At 35.9% G+C, this 23,386-nt stretch overlaps 2 protein-coding genes across 2 annotated transcripts in view; both read right to left on the minus strand.

The window, feature by feature from the left end:
- Positions 1–14,887: 14,887 nt before the first annotated feature.
- On the minus strand, positions 14,888–16,758 carry LOC5570879. The gene is made up of 2 exons (XM_001659344.2): positions 16,380–16,758; positions 14,888–15,614 (listed from the first exon to the last, which is right to left on the minus strand). The coding sequence occupies exons 1-2, from the start codon at positions 16,656–16,658 to the stop codon at positions 15,144–15,146; spliced, it is 750 nt and encodes a 249-aa protein (XP_001659394.1). The 5' UTR covers positions 16,659–16,758; the 3' UTR covers positions 14,888–15,143.
- A 4,408-nt stretch (positions 16,759–21,166) lies between these two features.
- The window catches only part of LOC5570878 (pancreas transcription factor 1 subunit alpha), a 29,721-nt gene continuing 27,501 nt past the window's right edge, over positions 21,167–23,386 (minus strand). Inside the window, exon 3 of the mRNA XM_021852773.1 lies at positions 21,167–21,347. Coding sequence (XP_021708465.1) covers positions 21,190–21,347 — 158 coding nt within the window. The 3' untranslated portion in view covers positions 21,167–21,189. The remainder of the gene's footprint in view (positions 21,348–23,386) is intronic.

A 23,386-nucleotide genomic window follows, 5' to 3' on the forward strand; every position in this document is an offset into this window, starting at 1 on the left:
CCTACATTTAGGCGTTTTCTGCGGTATTGCTGAAAATTAATTGTTAATTATTTACATAAATTTTGCATTGTTAAGAATTTGGCAAACATATTTGGATTCAGCAGGCTCAAATTGAATAAGTAAAGTTGTTTTCAAAACTAACAATAACACTGTTCGAAAAAAAAAGTCGATCTGAATGCACAGAGACCGGACAACCCGGGCTTGACAGTATAAAAATAAACAAAAATAATGGCGTTATCAGAATGTTCGTGTCTACCCCAGGTCATTTTTAAAATATACTTGAACTTTTTGCATTTTTTATTTAAAAATCTAATCTAATCAATAAACCGACACAGTGTTTTATATTCAGGACAGCGGAATTCATGTGCCATATAATGTTTAAAACGTTAAGTCCAATATGAAGAGTTGTAATAAGATTTGCAGGAAGCCCTCCCCCTTTTTTTGCACCCTCCCCATTTTTAAAGTATCGCAAATGATGGAATATTTGATATACAGGGGGCTGTCAAAATAACTGGGACAGGCAAAAATTGGGTCAACTTTGGAATGCTGTAACTTTGACAAAAATTGACCGATTTCAATTCTTTAAGAAGTAATGGACGGGTCAACTAATCTAGTTTTGAGGTGAATCCACGGAGATGAACTATGACCACCGGATACCGGTGATAATCCGGATTTCCGGAAGCATGTCTTATGCAGTAAAATTATGACATGTTTTTAGCAAAGGTCTCGGCTAAAAATTCAAAATTTTACTACACATGAAGATAGAAGATCAAATTCTGAAGCGATTGGTGCGCCAAGTATTAAGATCGATCCAGAAACAACCAAGATATGGCCATTTCCCCGGAATCGGTGCCGGTAGTGGATCCGAATTGGACTCAAACAATTTATTCACTCAAAATATGTCGCGCAATATTGTTTTCTCCCTAGCTTATCATAAAATACCCTATTATAAATTAAAAAAGAGTCTTGTACAGATTTGGCCACTGTAGTCAAATATCCACTTAAGGTCTACAATAGCCCTATTTAGCACGAGACATGAAAAATGAACTGTCGCACGATATGTATTGGAGCTCAATATCAATTGTCCCTAATTACAGGTTCCCTCTGGAACATCCGGTGGTCCCGGAAGTAGTCACTGTAGTCAACTATCCGTTTTGAGTCTACAGTTGCCCTATTTACGACAAGACATGAAGAATGAGCCGTCGCATGATATGCTTTGGTGTCAAAATCGAAATGTCCCCTATGCAAGGTTCCCCCGGGGCACTGGGCGGCGCCATGAGTGGCCAAATCTGTACAAGACTCATTTTCAACTTATAATAGGGTATTTTATGATAAGCTAGGGAGAAAACAATATTGCGCGACATATTTTGAGTGAATAAATTGTTTGATCCCAATTCGGATCCACTACCGGCACCGATTCCGGGGAAATGGCCATATATTGGTTGTTTCTGGACCAATAGTAATACTTGACGCACCAATCGCTTCAGAATTAGATCTTCTATCTTCATGTGTAGTAAAATTTTGATTTTTTAGCCGTGACCTTTGCTAAAAACACGTCATAATTTTACTGCATAAGACATGCTTCCGGAAATCCGGATTATCACCGGTATCCGGTGGTCATAGTTCATCTCCGTGGATGCACCTCAAAACTAGATTAGTTGACCCGTCCATTACTTCTTAAAGAATTGATGTCGGTCAATTTTTGTCAAAGTTACAGCATTCCAAAGTTGACCCAATTTTTGCCTGTCCCAGTTATTTTGACAGCCCCCTGTATATCAAATATTCCATCATTTGCGATACTTTAAAAATGGGGAGGGTACAAAAAAGGGGGGAGGGCTTCCTGCAAATCTTATTACAACTCTTCATATTGTATTTAAAGTTGAAAACATTATATGGCACATGAATTCCCCTGTCCTGAATATAAAACACTGTGTCGGTTTATTGATTAGATTAGATTTTTAAATAAAAAATGCAAAAAGTTCAAGTATATTTTAAAAATGACCTGGGGCAGACACGAACATTCTGAAAACGCCATTATGGATGTCCGGTCTCTGTGCATTCAGATCGACTTTTTTTGTCGAAAAGTGTAATTTTGTTTGATCACATAACGTTTTACATTGAAAATTTTGTTTTTCAAAAATCAATTTTGGTACCTCACATTTCTGTTTTGTTTAAATATAATTAGAATACATTTTTGTCTGAACATCTTTCACCGTAGTTAGTATAGATGCATTACAAATATAGTAATTCGTATAGTTTTTGTTTTCAATTTTATTTGTTTGTGCCTGAAAACTTTAACTTGATAAAATTGTAAAATTCTTAAAAACTATTCGTTTTGAACATTATATAAAACAGAGTCAATAAATTATTACTTTTTAGGTACAGGTATGTTCCGTATTTGACACGTCCCAAATTCTTCAACATTTTGTTCCGTTTTTATCAACACACAAATATTGGATTTTCTTTTAAATTCTTAGAGTATAAACTAAAAATTCTAAAAGTATAGATATTTGATGTAAGTGAATTTGAAATGAAATAATTTTATTTATATTGTAAATACCTAAAAAACTATGATTACTATGAAAACTTACGATTTTATAGATTGTCAAATGTTTTCTAGCAAAGCCATATGAAATTTTGAACAAAAATTCTTGTGGAACGTTTTAGAAAAAAATGTTCTTAAACACACCACATCGAAGGATTTTGTAAAAAAAAATGATCAATTATTAGTTAAGGGGCGATCCATTAATTACATAAGGGTTTATGGGGGGAGGGGGGGTTTGAAATTTCTTACGCGGCATACAATTTATTTTTAATTTTCATACAAAAAATCTTATCATGGGGGGAGGGGGGGTCGAAAAATCCCGAAAATTGCCTTACGTAATAAATGGACCGCCCCTAAGTTCCAACAAAGCACAAAAGTAGGGTATGTGCTGGCTAGATAAGAATTGAAATCATAAATTTCAATGTAAAAGTTTATTTATTCAAACAAAATGTTTACAAGCAGCATTTAAAATGCCTCAAGGTAAAATACAAAAATATAAAAATATTTCTTTGTTTGAAACAATATTGTGATTCTTGTTATAAAAATCGTGCCCATACTTTCTAGAACACTCTTTAAGGACTGTTCATTTTATAAAGTGGACACTTAGTTTATACTATATCTCTTTAATTTAATGATAAATTATCAATCGGTTTTCTTTGCATCGTTCAACTATTACTCTACAATTTTACGAAAATGTAAGACCTTACAAAATGCTTTTGGTTGAAGATCTAAATAGTTTTTTTTTTTCAAAAACTCATAAGAAAAGCTGTTCGTCAAAGTTAAACCTTATTTTTCGCGTAATAGAAATCCTTATTTTTATGAAAAAAATGTTTGTTGGTATCCTTTAGGATAGTAATAAAGGTAGAGCTTTTAAAAATCCATAATAGTCCACCATTCTCTGACACTAGGTCACTCTAGTGATTTATTCATTCATGGCCAAATTTGCTGATACGTCATCTTTTTACTCCCAGCAAAAAAGTAAAATAAACAGGTTGCCTAAAATCGGTTTAGATTACTAAAGAAACTATATTTGTATAAAAGAGAGCAAAATCGTTTTAACTGCATTTTTAAGTATAAAATTTATTCTTTATGGTCGTTTTGCTAAAAAAAATTTCATACTTCCTTAAATTATGTACGCATATTTATCGATCTACCTAAACATTTTTCTCCAAATATTTCAAACGGTAATCTCAGAATAACATATTATGAAAATAATACATGAAAAATAAAATCTATATGATTACAAAAGCGTTGTCAATTTTTATGATTGTCATTATGACGTGGGGACTAATTAATCAACTCAATGAAAGCGCAGGTTATTTTTCATAACAATGATATATTAGTACTTCCGTCAGGACGCCTTTAAATTTAAATTTTTTTTCTCTAAAAATATATAACTCAATATTTTTAGCAGGCTTCTGACTGATGCTTTCGAAGAACAAGCCTTTTTTAAAAATAAAAAATTTCTGATACTCACCTCCAAAGCTCGACCGTTCTAAACGTTGTTACTTATTCGTGTGAATTTGAATTGGTGGCTTTTTTATTATCAGAACATTGCACAATATTAGTCGAACGATGTACAAAAAACTGATTGCGATTTTATTGATAAAAATAAAAAAGATGAGCAATTCTCGCTGAAACCAGGCCGCCATCGGCACCCATCGTTAGAATTCCAATTTCATGTCACTGATCGCTTGCTTTCAATAAAACTTAAGGGTGGTCCTTTCGGTTTTCTCAAATTGCTGGACCTCTCGTATGCCAGCTACCTAACAGTTTGCGAAAAAGCCCATTTTTTGATAAATATAGGGTATTTCTTCACGTGATATGTCTCATATTTCGCTTGGAACACATAGCAAACTTAGTTTCATCGTATAGAGATAGGGTATAGCTTTCATTTAAAGTTAAAAAAAAATTGGCGGCCATTTTGAATTTGGCCACCATCTTGAATTTTGTTAGAAAAATCGTTTTTTCACCATTAGCGCTATCAAGGTGAAAAATTCAATCTACTACTTAAAATCAAGATGGGCGCCATATTTTATCACTCTAAATAATACTCTTATTCTTCACTCGACACGAATGAAACAACAAAGACTGAAAACTTGTTTCTTTGTTGTACAAAAAAAAATGTTGGCATTGTTTACCATTGCTCACCTAGTTTCTGTAGTCTATCTTACGCAATTTTTCTTTTCTAACAAAATTCAAGATGTCGGCCATATTCAAAATGGCCGCCAACATTTTTTTTAACATTAAATGAAAGCTATATCCTTTCTCTATAGGATGCGCTAAGTTTGCTATGTGTGTTTTCAAGCGAAATATGAGACATATCACGTGAAGAAATACCCTATATTTATCAAAAAATGGGCTTTTTCGCAAACTGTTTAGCTAGCTGGCGTACGAGGGGTCCAGCAATTTGAGAAAACCGAAAGGACCACCCTTAAGTTTTATCGAAAGCAAGCGATCAGTGACATGAAATTGGAATTCTAACGATGGGTGCTGATGGCGGCCTGGTTTCAGCGAGAATTGCTCAGATATAGCATGCACAAGGTGTCCACTTTATGAAATGAACAGTTCTTATGACCCATCTAATATTGTAAAGTACATTTATGTGATTTTTTTAATATTCCATATTGCATTTATTGACATTCTGATCAAAATACCTAAGGGTTCAATTTCGTAAATCGACCATGCATACTACCCATCGACTGCCATAATGGTTATCTCTCGAGTGACAAAGTCGTGTCGACCGAATTTCTCGGTATGGCCGTTAAGCTATCAACGATTTATTACATAATTACATATATTGATTGGCTGGGGTCTGCAATCAACTTTCATTACGAACCTTACGAATGGATAATCTTAATACTCATCACAGCCCCTATTCATCAAAACTTCTGCATTTATATGTTGAAAACGTGTATTATCCTGTCAAAACTGCAATTTTCTCTTAAGAAAACCACTAATTGTACTTGAGCACTTCACTTCAGTTTTGCAAAAGAAAAAAAGAAAATACTAAAAATCACTAGTAAGGCAAGTAAATACAGTGGGGATTCGCTGGTTGGAACTTGGCTTTCATCTAACGAATCCAACCCGTTAGTTGGAACGACTGACAGCTGATGAAAATGTTCCAGACTCACCCAACTGGAAAGCAAATCGTCACGATGCGCACATATACTTACACTTTTGTTCTACTGTCGCGCGCCCACCAAATCGGAGCGCGCGTGTCGGACACGCGACGTTTGACTCGTTCCCGACATAACTGTCATAATGACATGTGTGGCGCTGCATTCTTACGATGTTTATGAGCACAGCGTACTATTCAAATACTAGTCGCGACGCTTGGAGATTGAGAAAAAATATATTTAAAAAAAATGTTTGTCCTTATAGACGGGGTTGGTGGTCTGATGGCTACCGCTTCTGCTTCATAAGCAGAAGGTCATGGGTTCAATCCCAGGCCCGTCCCTTTCCTTGTACTTTGTAGTTGTATATCTCTCACTTGCTTCTATCTTCCATTCTAAATCTATCACACTCAAACTATTCGTTCATAGCGAACGCTAGAACCAAAGACGGACAAGAAACCGTTTCCCTAACGCTTCCATTCTTCCACGCGCATGCCTTTCCTTACGCCTGATTCATAGGCAGTCGCTAACCACAAAAGCAAACCTCTGTGCCATGCCTTTCCCCCAATTTAAACACTCCCGCATGAACTGGCGTAGATGCAGTGTTATATACGGTCTACGTGGGAGCCAGTATAATGCATCATCGATTCCTCCCTCTTCCCCACATTGGTCTGCATTCTGACGTGGCAGGCACTATTGTCGTCTAAAAATAAAAGATCACCAGCACTTATACACTGAGGATGCCTGTTAGTCCCAAGCAGTCATTCGGTTGGTTCCTTGTATAAGTGCAGCTGATCTGGCGATACTGGAGTAGCATCCACGGGCGGCCAATCAAGGTCAAGCGCAAGCTCAAAAAAAATGTTTGTCCTTATTTCTGTCGGATCCATAATATATATGCAGACTTCAATGCGACACGATGCTCAGACGTCAAAGTCAGTTTGACATCTACTCTTGACACTCGAGTGCTTTTTAGTTGGAATATTTTCCAACCAGCGAACATCCAACCCTCGATTCATTCCATGTAGCAGAGCTCCAACGAGTGAATCCCCACTGTAATCCCTCAATAAATATAACAAAAATGTAGTGCAATTTTCTTTTTTTTATACGAGTGCTAAAAGATATTCGTGTTCAGTCGACTATAAATTGTCAACTGGTGAGCTCGTTTCATGCTTATGATAACGTGTGTCTTTTGTCGAATGTAAGTTATGTTCAGTTTGTGCAGCCTATGGCTGAAGACGGTGTAAATTGTCTTTATAACACATTCTGGCAATTTGGTTCGTCACTACAACTGTTGAATAAAACCCTTATTTTTATTCCATATAATTTATTGCACACATACTTTCTGTTTTCGTCATTACCAAAATTAATCTTTGTTAATAGTTTGATATTATGAATGTCGACAAACTTTTTTGATCTTCTACCAATATCTTTTCATTGCGACACAAAAATGCAAAACTAGTTTTAAGTAAGGGTCGCAAGTTCCTCCTTAACCTTAAATCGCATCACTGACCAAAGGTGATTCCCAGATTTCTTTCCTCCTACACTAATCAACATCCTTCCCGTGGTGGTTGTGGAGATGCAGAGGTATTCTCGATCTCTAGAAACTAATATTTCTTCCCCATGCCAACGGCCGGCGCCATATTATTGATCTATATCTAAAATAAGACCAGTTGAAATGTACACTTCGAGAGTTAGCGGTGAGTCCCATCCCTTAGAGTAAAGTGGGGCAAAAGTTCGAGTGGGGCAAGAGTTTCTTTTTAAGATTTCTAGCTCAAATCAAATCAAAACTTAGAAATGTCATGGTGGTTCGAATGCTATTCAAGTAAGAGACATTCACTCCAAATATCATAAAAAACGATAGAGATTTGGAAAAGTTAAGGCTATTTGTTGTTTTTGACGTAAATATTGTAATATTTGGTCAATCTTTCGATGCATGGAACCAAATGAAGATAAAATATTTTTCAATATTTTATGTAAGGGCGTTTCTAGGCCTATCTTAAGGATACTTTGACGTGTATTAGTTTTTCCATAAATAGTTGGAATCAATTTTTGGCCCATAGCGGGGCAAAAGTTCGACCCATGTATAAACCCACGGAAAATTTTTCAAATTTCCTGAAATCTACATATTATCTTTAAATTTAGCGAAATTTGCCTGATCGAGCGAAAAATGTCACAAAAATTTTACATTTTCACTTAGTTTTGCGAAAAACTGCTATTTTTTGGGTGTATTACAATTAACCCTGTTTTGGGCATTTTTTGATGAAAATTTAGTGTGTATTTTTCGGCAAACATAAGTTTACGGCTGGTATAAAGTATGCCTTTCATAAAAGTATTGATATTTTGTGTTTTATCCAACGAACTTTTGCCCCACACTAGATTCGAACTTTTGCCCCACCGGTGGGGCAAAAGTTCGTTTAAGACAATCAATTTTGAAATTGTTATAAGAAAGGCCGATTTTATCGGTCTGAACGAAGCCCTCGGAGAAATTGACTGGAACATTATAGAATCTACCCCGAACTTAGACGACGCCGTGAACCTCTTTAATCACCTGATTACCAGGACAATGTCCGATTACGTTCCTGTTCGTAGACCTGCTCCCAAGCCTCCCTGGACTAATGCTCGCTTGAAGAAGCTTAAACGAATTAGGTCAAAATTTTTACGGAAGTTCTGCAGAACTAGATGCCCACATGTTAAACAACAATTTGATCATGCGAGCAACAACTACCGGCTCTATAACAGATTTTTATACCAAGAATATACCTTGAGCATTCAGGAAAACCTGCGTCGAAATCCTAAACAGTTCTGGTCGTTTGTGAACTCCAAGCGTAATGAAAACGGCTTACCTGTACAAATGTTTCTACAAGACAATTCTGCTAACACATCCGCCGAAAAATGTGAGTTGTTTGCCACGCATTTTAAGCATGCTTTCAACAGCTGTGTTGCATCTAATGACGAAGCAGAAGCTACGTGCCGCGATGTACCATATAATGTATGTGAATTGAGCAACGTTCAAATCGATCACCAGCAGGTTAAGGCCGCCATCTCTAAATTGAAGTATTCAACCGCTGCCGGCTCGGATGGAATTCCATCCTGTCTCTTGAAAAAATGCGCAAACAATTTGATCCGTCCGCTAGCTTTTTTGTTCAACGAATCTCTGCGACAGCGTCTGTTTCCATCTAACTGGAAAATTTCTGTAATGTTTCCAGTGTTCAAAAAGGGCGACAAGCAAAACGTTGAGAACTACCGAGGAATAACCTCACTATGCGCGTGCTCAAAAGTTTTTGAAATCATCATCTACGAGTTGCTTTTTGCGAGCTGTAAGAATTATATCTCTTCGGATCAACACGGTTTTTACCCTAGAAGGTCAGCCTCAACGAAACTTTTGCACTTTTCCTCGTTTTGCATTCGAAATATTGATGCTGGATCACAGATTGATGCGATATATACTGATCTAAAGTCGGCGTTCGACCGAGTTGATCACAAAATATTACTTGCCAAACTGAATAAGTTAGGAATCTCATCAAACCTTATTGATTGGTTCAATTCCTATCTCACGAATCGCAAGCTGCTAGTTAAAATAGGCGATGAGTCGTCGGAATTCTTCACTAATCCAACTGGCGTTCCTCAAGGAAGTAATTTGGGACCTCTGCTGTTTTCAATCTACGTGAATGAGCTTTCAAGATTGCTACCACCGGGCTGTCGATTGTTTTATGCGGACGACGTTAAGATTTTCATTGTAGTTAACAGCATTCAAGATTGTTACACACTCCAACGGATTTTAAACTCATTCGTAGCATGGTGCTCCAATAATAAGCTGACAATCAGCCTAGCTAAATGCAGCGTGATAACATTTCTCGCGGAACATTACTAAAGGACCTATGTACAAATGAGAGATTCTCTCCTCTCTCGTTCTCTTTTGATTATAACAGTGGAATACTAAAGATTTTGGGAAGTTTTTCACTATAGATCGAAAGTCAATTTCCTTGACTAGCGTTTCATACAAAAAAAAGCAACAAAAGAGATTAATGTGACTCAGTTATTAATGAAAGAGAAAGTAAACAAAGAGAGCCTCTCAATGTTAGATAGGTCCTTTAGTAATGTTACGCGAGATTTCACAGAAAATTGCAACCAATTGTTCACCACTATACAATACTGAATCAACATCTGGAGCGCGTCGACCATATCCGAGATCTGGGAGTTATACTCGATCAGGCATTTTCTTTCCGTCTACATTACGAACACATCATATCTAAGGCCAACAAACAACTCGGCTTCATCTTTAAACTAACCAGCGAGTTCCATGATCCTCTATGTTTGCGGGCATTATATTGTGCACTAGTTCGCTCAATTTTGGAATCTAATGCTGTTGTATGGTGCCCATATCAAGCGAACTGGATCTCCAGAATTGAGGCCATACAAAGAAAGTTTGTCAGGCAAGCGCTTCGAAGCCTTCCATGGCGTGACCCGCTAAACTTGCCGTCGTACGAAGATCGTTGCGGACTACTCGGACTGCGGACATTAGAAGAAAGAAGATGTATTAGCCAAGCAGAGTTTGTTGGAAAAACATTGCAGGGAGAAGTCGACTCTATCGAAATTTTAGGACGATTGAACATCTATGCTCCTGAAAGAATTCTACGCCAGCGCAACTTTCTACAGCTTGAGCCACGCCGTGCAGTATATGGCTTTCATGACCCAATCCGTTTCATATCTGCCAGATTTAACGAAGTATTTCACGTATTCGACTTTAACATCTCTACAACCGCGTTTAAACGCCGATTACAAGGCTCATTACCGACTTTGAACAGGTGAGTTCCTCTCCAACAACTCTAAAGGTTGTAAATGGTGCTACCAGATGTTTTTTTTTCTCTCATTCTCGATTACGATTGTCGCCGAGTCTTGACCAGAGATCATCGTAATGTTTCCTGTAGACCACGATGTTTGGATGGATGGATGATGCACGAATAGTTTTTAAGTTTTATGATGATTGACAATGTTTGTAGAAAAGTAATTGTGATCGTATTGTATTTTATGACTTTGTTTATAATTGTTACTGACAGTGATTGTAATGTTTATGTAGAAAAGATATGAGGTTTTTACGCCTTTTTGAGCAAGTCGCGAGTTGTTGGTCTACTCAAATCGGCTTTTCCTCATCAAACGCTTCATTAAGCAAAAGCAGATGAAGCTAGAAACCAAATAAACAAATAAACAAACAAATAAACAAATAAACAAACAAATAAACTAAAAATGGGTAAATATTTTGACACAAGTTTGTTGAGCAAAGTTTTAGCCAATATGTTGAAGGTTCGCTGTATGGTATTTGTTTTGTTTCATCTGCTATTATTTTCATGGAAACTTTGATTATATCACTAAGGTCGAACTTTTGCCCCACCTTGCTCTATTCATTTGGATCCAAGTGCAATTCTTACCAGCTACGATCAATCACGGAGTACACGGGAAAAAATTCTGTGGTAAAAATTACTATTTTAGCTGACTACGCCCATTCTTGAAACTACCATGGAATTTCAGACCAATTTACTATGTTTACGGTACAACCCACTACATTACTGGTACATTTGACAGAAATAATTTAAAACAATCTGATTTCGACTAAAGAAATGGTAAAATCAAGCGTATTTCTGGTCTGCTGAAAATTGCCGGTACGAGCGCTTAAGTTAACCCCCTAAAATAGTAGTTTTTACCGCACATTTTTTTTGCGTGTAGCAACCATTGACATGCACAGTCGGTCTATATTATGCTATGCAATCTGCTATGCTATGCTGATCCAATTACGCTCACCGCACTATCAAAGTTACTAGTAAGAAGGCTGGAAAGAGGATTGAAAATAAAATTTTGAAAATAGAGCTAAAGCTGCCTCCTTGGTACAGTACTACTGAATTTATAATTTAAAATGCAAAATTAATGGGGGGTTATGTTTAAAAAAATCTACTAATTAAACTTTAACACTTCACTTCATTCTTGCAAGAAATAAAAATAATATATTAAAAATCACTAATGTTTTTCTTACTTTATTTTTTCTTTCGAAAGGTTGAAGTGAAGTATTAAAGTTCAATTATTAGATTTCCTTAAAACAACATTGGAGCTCATGTCAAAAAAAAGATCAATATTTTGGGGCAAAATCGTTGCATTTTTTCTGTTGCAACAATAAGCGATTTATATATTTAGGTTAAGTTTTTTATCTTACAAGCAGATGCATTCCAAGCACTCAACAAAGTTTTACTAAATCAGGATGATAGTGTTGCCTTACAGAGAACACCTAGATATAAGAAATTAATGCAACGTTCAAAATGATATTGAGTGAAAGGAATTATTAGAAAAATATCTCGTGAAGCTGTTTACCCATGTTGTTTCATCTACCCAGCCTGCCCTACATAATGGTGCAGTATGCAATATGCGATTCTATTAGACCAATCATACGATGATAGCTTTAAATTTATTTGCAGTGGTATCAACCTATCTAGTGCTTTCATCAATTCGCGCATCATGTAGCACAATCAACTATTATGAACCAGTGAGAGAGGTGCATTACAGGATGGTCCAAATTGTTTGACAGTAAGCCATGTAAACAATAAGTGAATCTACATACCTTGTTACAACTACGCACTAGTGTGGGACAAATTTTAGAATCTCGTTCCACTTCAGTTTTCGGATTGCATTTTGGTCCTATTACAACTGTGCAAAATTTCAGCACGATCGGTGAAACTATATTTTTGCGCCAGCCGTTCGCAGTTTGTATGGGATTTACTATGGGAAAACTTATTTTTGCAAAGAAAAATCGCCAGAGGTCGCCCAATCACCTCTATCAAAAATCTATACACAGACCTCGAGGGTACCTCGATTTTACGATGAAGAATATTGCCGAAAACTGCGAAACAAATCGGCACTTGTGAAAAAAGTTATTCAATGAACACCTATTGGCAAGGTGACGTTGATTACCACGTAAAGGAATAACAATAATAACAAAATTGCGCAAAATTCCGGTGAGAGATATTTGTTGCAATCTTAAATTCTCATGTCTCATGTTTGAGATTTTTTCACGCTTGAGTTGTATCTCACGCAACTCAACAGCAAAAAAATCATGATTGTGTTGGCTCATTGGCTTGTATTCCCACAGTTTTGTCACTTATACTTTGTTTTTCTATTAGAAATATGTATAACAAACCTAATGGAAACAATAATTGGGTTTTGATATATTTACGATGATATTTTTGACGGCATCTCACGTTCAAGTGATTTTGCATTAAAATCTCAGGCGTTAGTTTTGCGAAGCAGATCTCAAATGAGTTTGCTCTCGTGAGCGTGAGTCTACCAGCACTTGACACAAATCTTTGGGTTTCATTTGCGAAAATACGATTTCATGTTTGCAAAATTCACTTTAACATCGATTTTTGCCGTTTATGACTTTTGTTCATAGCGTGTTTTCAAATGTTGCAAATTGAAATGCATCTATCAGTACGGTAATTTGCCCATTATTGCGGTATAAGAATTAAGTCCTCATTATTGATTGATAACTTTATTTTCTGTGGATATTATTGATGATGATGGAAGCTTATAATATTCCCAGGCTGAACCAAATAAATGCTTTCTAAATTAAACGATTTTGATCGTTGGAAGAACAGTTTCAATTGTAGCATCTAGAAAAGCCTATATTTTTAACCGGTCCCTTTATCTGTGGAACAGATTTCAGAAAATGTGTTGAAAAACTAAGATACAAGATGTCTGCAGAGAAGCAATCTTTTAAAATTGCATTTGATTGGTGAAAATTAGTGGAAAATATAAAAGGCATCAAAATTGTAGACTATAGTTAAGTCAACAAATTCATTTCTTACTTAGCGACTAGTGGTCTCAGATGGAAGAACCTTGTCTATTTACATTAATATTGTTCAACTACGACGGAGGAGGAGACGAAACCGGCAGAAATCATTAGATTCTGTTAATTTGTTTTCGAATCGTGCCATAAAGTAACAATTAGTTTTCTTTATGCTGACCATACTCGCATAACAGTCCCATATAAATTCAATCCATTTTTGAGTTAGCTCCGTGAATGATGTTTATTTTTAGTGTACTTCCCAAAATCATACTTAACATTGAATCTTTGTATGGACAAAATATGGTAAAAATACCAAACTATGTGCGTCCCATACTGAAAATACCCGTATAACTGTCCCATTAGTTGATCATGACGAAATCGAAACAAATTCATTTTGATAATAATTTTTGTAATCTTGCATCGTGGTTTTTATTCAGTTAAAAGAAGGAATAATACTAACTATACTGATTAAAACCATGTTTATTCACGAAAAATACTTATTCTAGCTTGACATGAACGTTTTCTAGAGTGACTTTTGTTGCGATAAGTGGTAGAGCCACAACTAAAAATGAGTGCTTGCGAGGCTAAAAAAAAAAAACAAGCAAAATAGATTCTCTTTCAAAGAAGGTTTGGCCAATTGTCAACTTATTTGGATGATTGTCAACGAAATCTCCGGCAGGCTCAACTTTCATCGATATGAAAGGGGAGGCTTTTCGCGCACATCGCCATTGGTATTGGTATGTCTGTCTGTGAGAGCAAACTCATTAGAGTTCTGTTTCGCAAATCTCACGCTTGAGATTTTGATGTAAAAATCACTCAATCAACTCAAACCGTAAAACATGATTCAATCGCAAATCCCATCAAAAACTCGTGAAATCCGAAACTTATTGTTTACGTTAGAAAGGATTATTATAATTTTGCCAGACTGCCAATAAATTATTGCCGTGTGTGAGTAAGCTGTGGTAATATGAGACAATGAATCAAAAAGGTGAACCAACTCATCCATGATTTTTTGACTGCTGAGTTGCATGATTGACAACTCACGCATGAAAAATCTCAAGCGTGAGTTATGAGAAATTGAGTTTTTCACAACACTGATAATAGGACGGATACCCTATCAGCACAATCAGATCCCAAATAGGAAACCAAACTATGATAGATTGAATGAATTACGCGCTTTTTCTCATATCAATTTTTCCCGGAGACGTAAACCTCAGAAAATCTCTTGTTGGGATTGGAAACCCTAAAAAATTCGCCCAAAACGTGCCCCAATAAATCCGCCAAAAATAAAAATTGAAAAAAAACGATAGTTGGTTCAAAATTAAAAAAAATAAAATAGGGATATATGGAATTCATGCGCATTTTAGCTCGTTCTTGTGATCCCATTAAAAAACGTCATTAAGCGTTTTCACTCCTTTTTATTGATATTTATGTTTAAACGTCTAAAATATCTAACAATAATTATCTCCTGAACAGAAAATGATTCTTTAAGATAATGTAGTTCAATTCGTTGTTGCTAGTTGAGTCTCACGCTAGGCACAGGTCTTCCTGCATAATTCGGCAAGATAAGCGCTTCATATTGACACACTAACACGCTGCCTCCATATCACATGGGTCATTGCCCGTCTCACGTCCAAATGTGTCAATTATCACGTTAGATTTCTCTCACTACCAATATCGATGTGGGATGCTCCGGTCCAATGCGATCGCTGTAGGTTTTGCCTCGGAACACAAACTCCGAATGGGGAACTTCGTTGATTTGTTTGAATTGATTTTTCGATCCAACTCTCTGCGAAATCCTCGAAGTGAACAGCGCCGACACCAGCTTTGGTCGCTTATGCTTGGAGTCTTCCGGGAGATTCTCCGTTGCTTGACCTTGTTTCAACAGCTTGGCCAACTCAATCGAACACGATACCAGCGTCGATCCGATGCCTTTGCCTTCGAATTCAGGAAGCGTAGCTAGGAACATGATTTCAAACAGACAATCAATGTTAAACTTTCCAAACAGGTCCACCTTGCCGTCCATGGTGATCATGTACGTCATAAGATTCTTTGAGCTCTCCGATATACAGTGCTGATCACGAAACGTTTCGAAATAGTTGAGCTCGCCCGGTGCACTTGGCGTCTAGAATAGTAAGAAAACGCAATTCATCATAATTAAAAACGCTAATCGTTTGTCAATAGTAATGTAATAGAGCCAATTTGTTAAACTGCTGACATAAAAAAATCGAAGTTTATAGTGGTAGTCAAATATTAAAAATGATAACAGAAGGCGATTGATTGATTTGAAGAAGAATTATTGAAGGAGATTATTGATGGCAAATATTTGACTAAGAATGGTCCAATGACATACATATATCTATTCAGTTTGGGGCCGTCCATTAATAACGTTATAGGTTATGGGGGTTTGAGTTTCGATAAGTGTCTTCTTCTTCTTCTTGGAATTATTTCCTCTCACTGGGACAGAGCCTGCTTCTCAGCTTAGTATTCTATGACCACTTACACAGTTATTAACTGAGAGCTTTCTTTGCCAAAGTTGCCATTTTCACATTCATATATCGTGTCGCAGATACGATGATACTCTATGCCCTGGGAAGTCAAGGAAGTTTCCATCACGAAAAGATCCTGGACCAACCTGGAATCGAACCCAGACACTTTCAGCATGGCTTTACTTTTCAGCCGCGGACTCTAAGCAATCGGCTAAGGAAGGCCCCTGAAAACTGCCCTATCATATGAACAAATACTTTGTAACGTTCTTTATTCGTGCGTCACGTTTTCTAAGATAACGTCTTGGTCGGTAGTATGACTGTACTGCTAGAAGAAACATACCATTCCAATATATTTTAACTTTTAAACAAATCTATTTAGAAGTTTTGTCAATCACACTCACTTGTAACACATTGAACGAAACGCCCACGATTCGGTCACTGGGCACATGTCTTGCAATCAGAGAAGTTCCACTGCGTCCCACATCCAGACACAGTTGTTCCAAATCAAGTTGAGCTTGCGGGTCGAGATTCACCTCCGCTCCAATGCAAACGGTTTCATTGAGAAAAAATGACTTCCGCAAAACGTCCATCGACTGCTCACGGTACTTTTCATCGAAATAAATTATCTCGATGTCGCCGTTGCTGCACTGGCCCCACACTTGCACCGTTTTCGCAGTCATGATGACAGTTGAGTGAAATGTGAATGGAATCACGTCCCGCACGAGGCAAGTTGTTCCTCTTGACTGAGCGATAGCTGAATCTAAACTGACCACAGTCTCTATCAGCAGAATGCTTTATCAATTTGCTGAATTACATATATGTGTGTATTGTCATTTGTTAGTAATGTAAAATACAGTATGCAATAAAGGAATATGGGGTCCGAATCAATTTGATGTTGTACGGTGCTATTGGGTTTAAAAATTTAATGAGATTGAGATTTCTTACGCGCCATATAATTATTTTTGTTTATTTTCATAAACAATTCATCATTCAACATTCATCATAAATCCTAAAAAATGTGTTACGTATTTAATGGACAGTCCCTTAATGGTAGGAAATGTAGATCTAAAACTGCAAAATATTTATTTTGCATTTTTTTTTCTTCCAAAACTCAAAACCTCCTCAAAACCTTTTTTTACCTTTACACATTTAAGTGTCACATTGTAGATCAAAGGTGTAGAATCGAGATGTGTTTTGATAGTTTCAGAACATTTTTCTATTATAAACCTGTTACAAATGTGTAGGGGCTTCCCTTAGAGTCCATAATGCCATTTGGCATAACGACTATTTGGCATAATCTGAAGAATACATTTTCACATATTATTTTGTTATTATTGGATTCGTTTATTATCTGCTTTAATCAATTTTATGTCGACTTCGCATCTAAAAAGCAAAATTGAATCACGTCCGAGTACCGACCGGCAATTTCCAAGTCATGGTTATAGCTATTAGTACTTACTTGGGATTATTCCACACTGAACCGAGTAATCATGTCAGATTTATCTGAAAACACATATAGGTTTTTTCCATATAGCTTTTCACATAACGCTCATCAATTTATCACATAAACTTGAGAGATTTGATTAGATTCATCTGATAAAACACATACACTTCATGCAAACTGAAAATAAAAACCATTGGATGTTGTCAATGAATGTAGATGACAAGTATTAGTATTGCCAGTGATTTCATTTCAGTTTTTTTAGTAGAATTTAGAAAACAATATAATTATAAATGAACAAAAGTTTATTTGATAAACTATCTGCGTTGGCCTGATGATTTAGTTACAATCAATTGAGTTTGACTTAGATTTCAATCGAAAATATAATGTTTCTATATTACATACAGTATTGGACAAAACATTTGCAACATTTTCGATTTCCCATACAAAATGACCAACTTCGGAAAGCTAGATCTCAGTTATTTATGGACCGATTTGAATGAAACGTTCACAGAACATCAGATATAACTTGAATTTTAACATATATTTTTGAATAATTTTTCCAATCACGAGTTTATAAGTAATAACGGTTTGACTAAAGTGTAATTTTCGACGAAAAATTCAAAACTTTTTATCTCAAAATCTGATAGCCCTACACAAAAACTGTCTTTAGCAAACTTATTCATCTCGTCAAAATCTACAACTTTGCTGAAGATACCATGAAGCTATTCCTTCAATATGTTTAGTTATGTCAATTATACAAAATTCACTTTAGTCAAACCGTTACTGCTTTCCAACTTGTGATTGGAAAAATCACTCAAAAATATATGTTAAAATTCAAGTTATGTCTGATATTCTGTGAAAATTTCATTCAAATCGGTCCATAAATAACTGAGATATAGTTTATCAAAGTTGGTCATTTTGTATGGAAAATCGAAAAAGTTGCAAATGTTTTGTCCAATACTGTATACATCATAATGGGTGAATAAATTATGCATCAAACACGTTGGATAGCCAGCCAACTTTCAATGAAAGTGAAGTCTCCTGTAAATTCATGTCAAAAATTAATTTACATTTTTTTAATTCAATTAATAAATGTTTAACTTACTTTTCTTCCATATATTCGATTCCTATTCTACAATTCCAGTTCATATCGCTTCAAATCAAAACATTCTTTAATCCCCCACAATTAAATCTTGAGAGCCATACCGCCATCACGGAAGTACGAATAAAATACGAAAAAAGACTGAATTTTCACATCGGCAAATCACATAGCATTCATCGGATTACATACATGTTTTTTGTTCATATAGAATCCACAGTGTTGGTAAATGAATGGTATGAGATATCATAATGTGTTTTATGTCTTCTTTAGATGAATATCAATAGATGCACATAACATGAATCAGATTTCAATTATTGCAAGGGTATGTGAGGTTTTCAATACTTTCTATGATATTTCTTGGTTCAGTGTACGAGAATGAGGTGAGACTTCAAGACTAACAATTGAAAAAGCCTCATCTCCAAAAAGTAAACAAAGAGAAAAACGCAATCTTGTTTTGTCAAACAATAAATCAAATTTTTATCGCTGCACAAATTGATTTACAACCATGAATATTCATTACTATCATTTTTGCCAAAAATCCTACTGAAAAAACGAGTTGAAGGAAATGAGGCTTTTATTTCATCAAAAGACATTGAGCCCTTTTCATTTGTGCCCATAGACGCCGGCCGACGCTGATGAGGCCAGTGAGTTGACGCCTTTGTTTACTCTAACATGTGTTGAGGCCTTCTAGTTGTGGCTTATTTTTTCACCATCTTCAGATGTGGCCTTTTGAAAATCATTCAAAATTCGTGATAAAATACAATAATTGAAGTGTAGAACAGTATTGCGTAGTAAAACAAGGTACATTTGATCTCTGCAAAAATATCGAGAAATATCGCGATTTGAATATATGTTGTAATAAATAAATGAGACTGCTGGTAGAGGGATTCATAAGGAATACGTTGAGAATTGATAAAAATGTAACGTCAAATCCAAACGGTAAACAAAAATTTATATAGTTACGGCAGTGAAAAACATATTTTTTCCAATGTTTTAGCCTTAATTTTTGATGGTCTTGTAAAGGATAGTAAAAAGCATAGTAAATAGTCAAGTATTGTGGAAATTGTTTAAGTATTTTGTTTTATTCCTCAGGTTAGAAAACTAACTAAGCTAAGCTAAGCTTATTCTTCAGGTAAGAAAACAATAATTGGAGTCATTGATCGAAGAGCTAATTTTGAGATTCTCTACAAAACAAATTCATGTATTGAAGTAATTTCAATAGCGCATATTTGAAAATTTACCAACTTGAAAAGGCGTAATTTTCAAGCATCCTTCGACGATTTACTACTTTTCTCAGAGATCTAGTTCTTGGATGGCAGTTTCAGAAGTTCAAATATTTGCTGAGTTATGTTTTGACCTATTTTCACCAATCTGACATATTGTAACCTCCATCGACGGAAACTAAAAGTGATATTTAAAACAAAAATTAAAATTAAGATTTTCTAGAATTGGAACGTAATTTATGCACCTACTTGTAAAATTTATGAATTTGAAATCCTGTGCACAAATTAAAACAAATTTTGGAGTAAGTTATCCAGCCTCAAAAAAGAAAATGGGATTATGTCTACCCTATCTACTCAATATAAAAAAGATGCTTGTTTCGCAAATGTCTATGACTTAATCAAAAACTTCATATTTTAATCGACTGAGTTAAAGGATTACTCTTAACTTTCCAATAATGCAAGCCGCAAAATAAAAAGAAATTATTCCTAGACTCATATAAAACTATTGATTTCTACGCACACAACTTTTTTAATGAAAGCTTCGGAACCATTGTGCAGTGTGTTTTTTAAACCATAATGCAACGTATGCAGTGTTCACACGGAAGAGGGGTGATAATTTAACCCCAAATGTGCGTACATTTTAAAGCTGAACCATCCTCGGGAAACTGTATCACCCTTCAAAAAGCAACTCGAAATAATCCGACGGTTTCAAATTAATTCCTGATGAATGGAATTAAAATTGCTTCAATTGAGTGCAAAGATTAAAATCACCGTTTCGCGTGTTATTTTTTTAGATCAACTGTAAGGCATTCAACTTTAGGGATCGATTTTGGCGGAAAAGTTTTTCAATTTAAGATTTCTCCTCTCGAATCTTCTTTACTGATAAGGTGATTATAAACATATGTTTTTCAAACCTACATCACAAAGGATCAAAATTCAAAATTGAAGTCAAACCTATTTTTCTGAATATATTGAATTTAGATGTTCTGCTCAGACATCACATCCACATCGACGACACACCGTTGCACTGTTTATTCAGGTGATGCTCTTTTTATAATTTGGAAAACACTAGGGGAAATTTGTAACCACTGAACAAGCAGCATATTTCGGTGTCCTCATACCTACCCGTTGAAAATCGTGAGCAATAATTGCCTACCAGTTAGCGAGACGCAGGGAATCCTTTTCGACACGCGTTGATATTAACTCTTCCTCGTGGAGAATCGTTTGCCAAAAAGATTTTCTTTTAATGCAAACTAATGATGGTCTGGTTGTATTTTTCGTTAAAGAAAATTTATTTACAATATTTCAACATATAAATGAGATTAAAGAAACGACTAGAATTGTTTCACGCACATTGATTGATTCTCATATGATAAATGAACCATGCCTCGTTGCATTGCATTGTCTGACTATCTTCAATTTGGGGTGACGACCTGCCCCTCCTAAACCAACCCATTGGAGTATGACGATGGGCCAGCTGCGATGTTCCGTTGATTGCTTCGAGGATCCTCCGGCCGCCAGATCCGTGCGAAATAGCGACCATTAGCGTGGCGATCACCTTTCCGATGCCACGAAAGCGAGTGAACCTGGCCGCTGCCACCTGCGCGGAAAGGGAAAGATAAAAATTATTATTTGCTTTGCTATGAGCTTCCTGTCCCTGATGCACGGTGGTCCAGAGATGGTCAAAAGTAAAATGAAATGAAGTTTGCAAATCCATACATTGCTATTTTTCCTTGATTTATCTAGTTTTGAATAGTGTAGCATACCAGTTGGATCCATAACCCAAAATAAAACCCATATTGTAAAATAACACACATCAACCATCCTAGCACCAAAGCAATGACCAGGCAATTATGCAATCACAAACGGCACATATGGAAGTCATTAACCACCGAGGTACATCGTTCTATCGGCTCACCTTACCTCCCTCGGTGAGGTCCGGAGCTGGTTGCAGGCAACTCGGAGGAGTCAAATAACAAGCCAAGCCAAAGTGATCGCGACAAATAACCGATATTGCTTAGCATGCAAAGATGAACTTTTTGGTCACATTGTCAATCCAGTTGTCTCACCTATGCAACAAATTACTCTTTCTATCATACACACTTTAGCAAACTGTTCAAGACCTCGAAAATGTATAAAAACCTTTGAACTGCAATAAACGAGACGATTTTGATACATTAGCTCGACCCAATTGGACGTGTCCAAATTTGGCCATCGACCACTAATTGAAGAACCCTTAAGCGACCCAACTGGCAGACGTCAGGTTGGCTATCGTTTAGCAAGTAAAGTCAAGTTCGTCGCGATTCAATTAAGAACAGCGAGGTTCGCAAAACCACGTTGTATCGCGGCGTACCAGTGATCGCAGCGTACCAGTGATAAGTGACCTAAAAGTGATAAGTAACCTAAATGGCGACGTACGAGTGATAAGTAACCTAAAATAGTAACTCCCCATATTTATCTTCAAATTGATTGGTGTACATTTTGATTTTTCATTTCAGGTAGAGATATCAACAAAAATTTACACCTTGCTAGCATCCATTAATGAGCATAACAAGTTATCTCCCTCTCAATTTTTTTCAATAGAGCTGAAACAAGTTATTTATATAAAATTAAATAAAAAAAATCATATATATATAATGCCATTTTCCACTCATTAACAGAACATCTTAAGTCCATACCAAAAAAAAACTTAATTAATCCATATAAAATTACTTTCAAAAGAGCAACTAGGGTTCAAAATGAACTACGGTCTAACATCGATTTGAACAAAACTTGTACTTTTGCTCAAATTTTGTATAAAGTGCGGCCACTGTGTGTGATGTTTCACCAGTTGGGTGTCGTCGTCGCCCCTTCCAACATTCTTTAAAATGTAGGTTCTCGCTTTCCCATTGAGAGCAAATTAATGCTCGAACACTCGTGTTTGCATCGAGTGTTTACAAATCCAATTTAAGTGATGTTCTAATACGGCCAGCATTAGCGAAAATTATTTACTCAGACAGCAGCGGGAGAGCAACGGATGCTTTCCCATGCATGCTGGCGTTCGTGGGAGGGGAAGTGAGATGGTGTATTCCTGTCGTATTGTTCTAGTTTGTCTGTGTTGTAGGATGATATAGGATTGATGATATGTTGCTATATCAAACAACAGATAAATAGGATAGGTTTACCAGTTATGGACATAATGGTTCCCTGTTTCTCCATAAGTGATAATTTTTTTTTCAAATTTTTAATCATTCTGTGTGTTTTAGTAGTTTGATATCAAATGAATCTTGATGTTAAAACATTCAAAAATATTCAAAATGGGAAAGTTTTCGAGAAAACACATATAACCAAATACGGAACCACTTATGGCTATAACTGGTACACTTTCCCTATCTTGTTTAATTCTTGCTACATGTATATATCCTCTAATGTATTGAAGAATGTAACGTAACTAAATTTTGTGCTTCAATTAGAATGGAAGTACAGGATTTGGCCACATCATCAGTAGTTGCAATAGTGGATTATACATCATTTCATGTAGTGAATCATCATCATGATAGAGCTGCAAAACATCCATATGATAGAGCTCCATTTATAGAATCGTAAAAAACTTCAAAAGATAATAACAATAATTCATTGACCATAAATTTGAAAATCTCA

This window comes from Aedes aegypti, chromosome 3 (genome assembly GCF_002204515.2).
Source record: "Aedes aegypti strain LVP_AGWG chromosome 3, AaegL5.0 Primary Assembly, whole genome shotgun sequence".
NCBI lineage: Eukaryota > Metazoa > Arthropoda > Insecta > Diptera > Culicidae > Aedes > Aedes aegypti.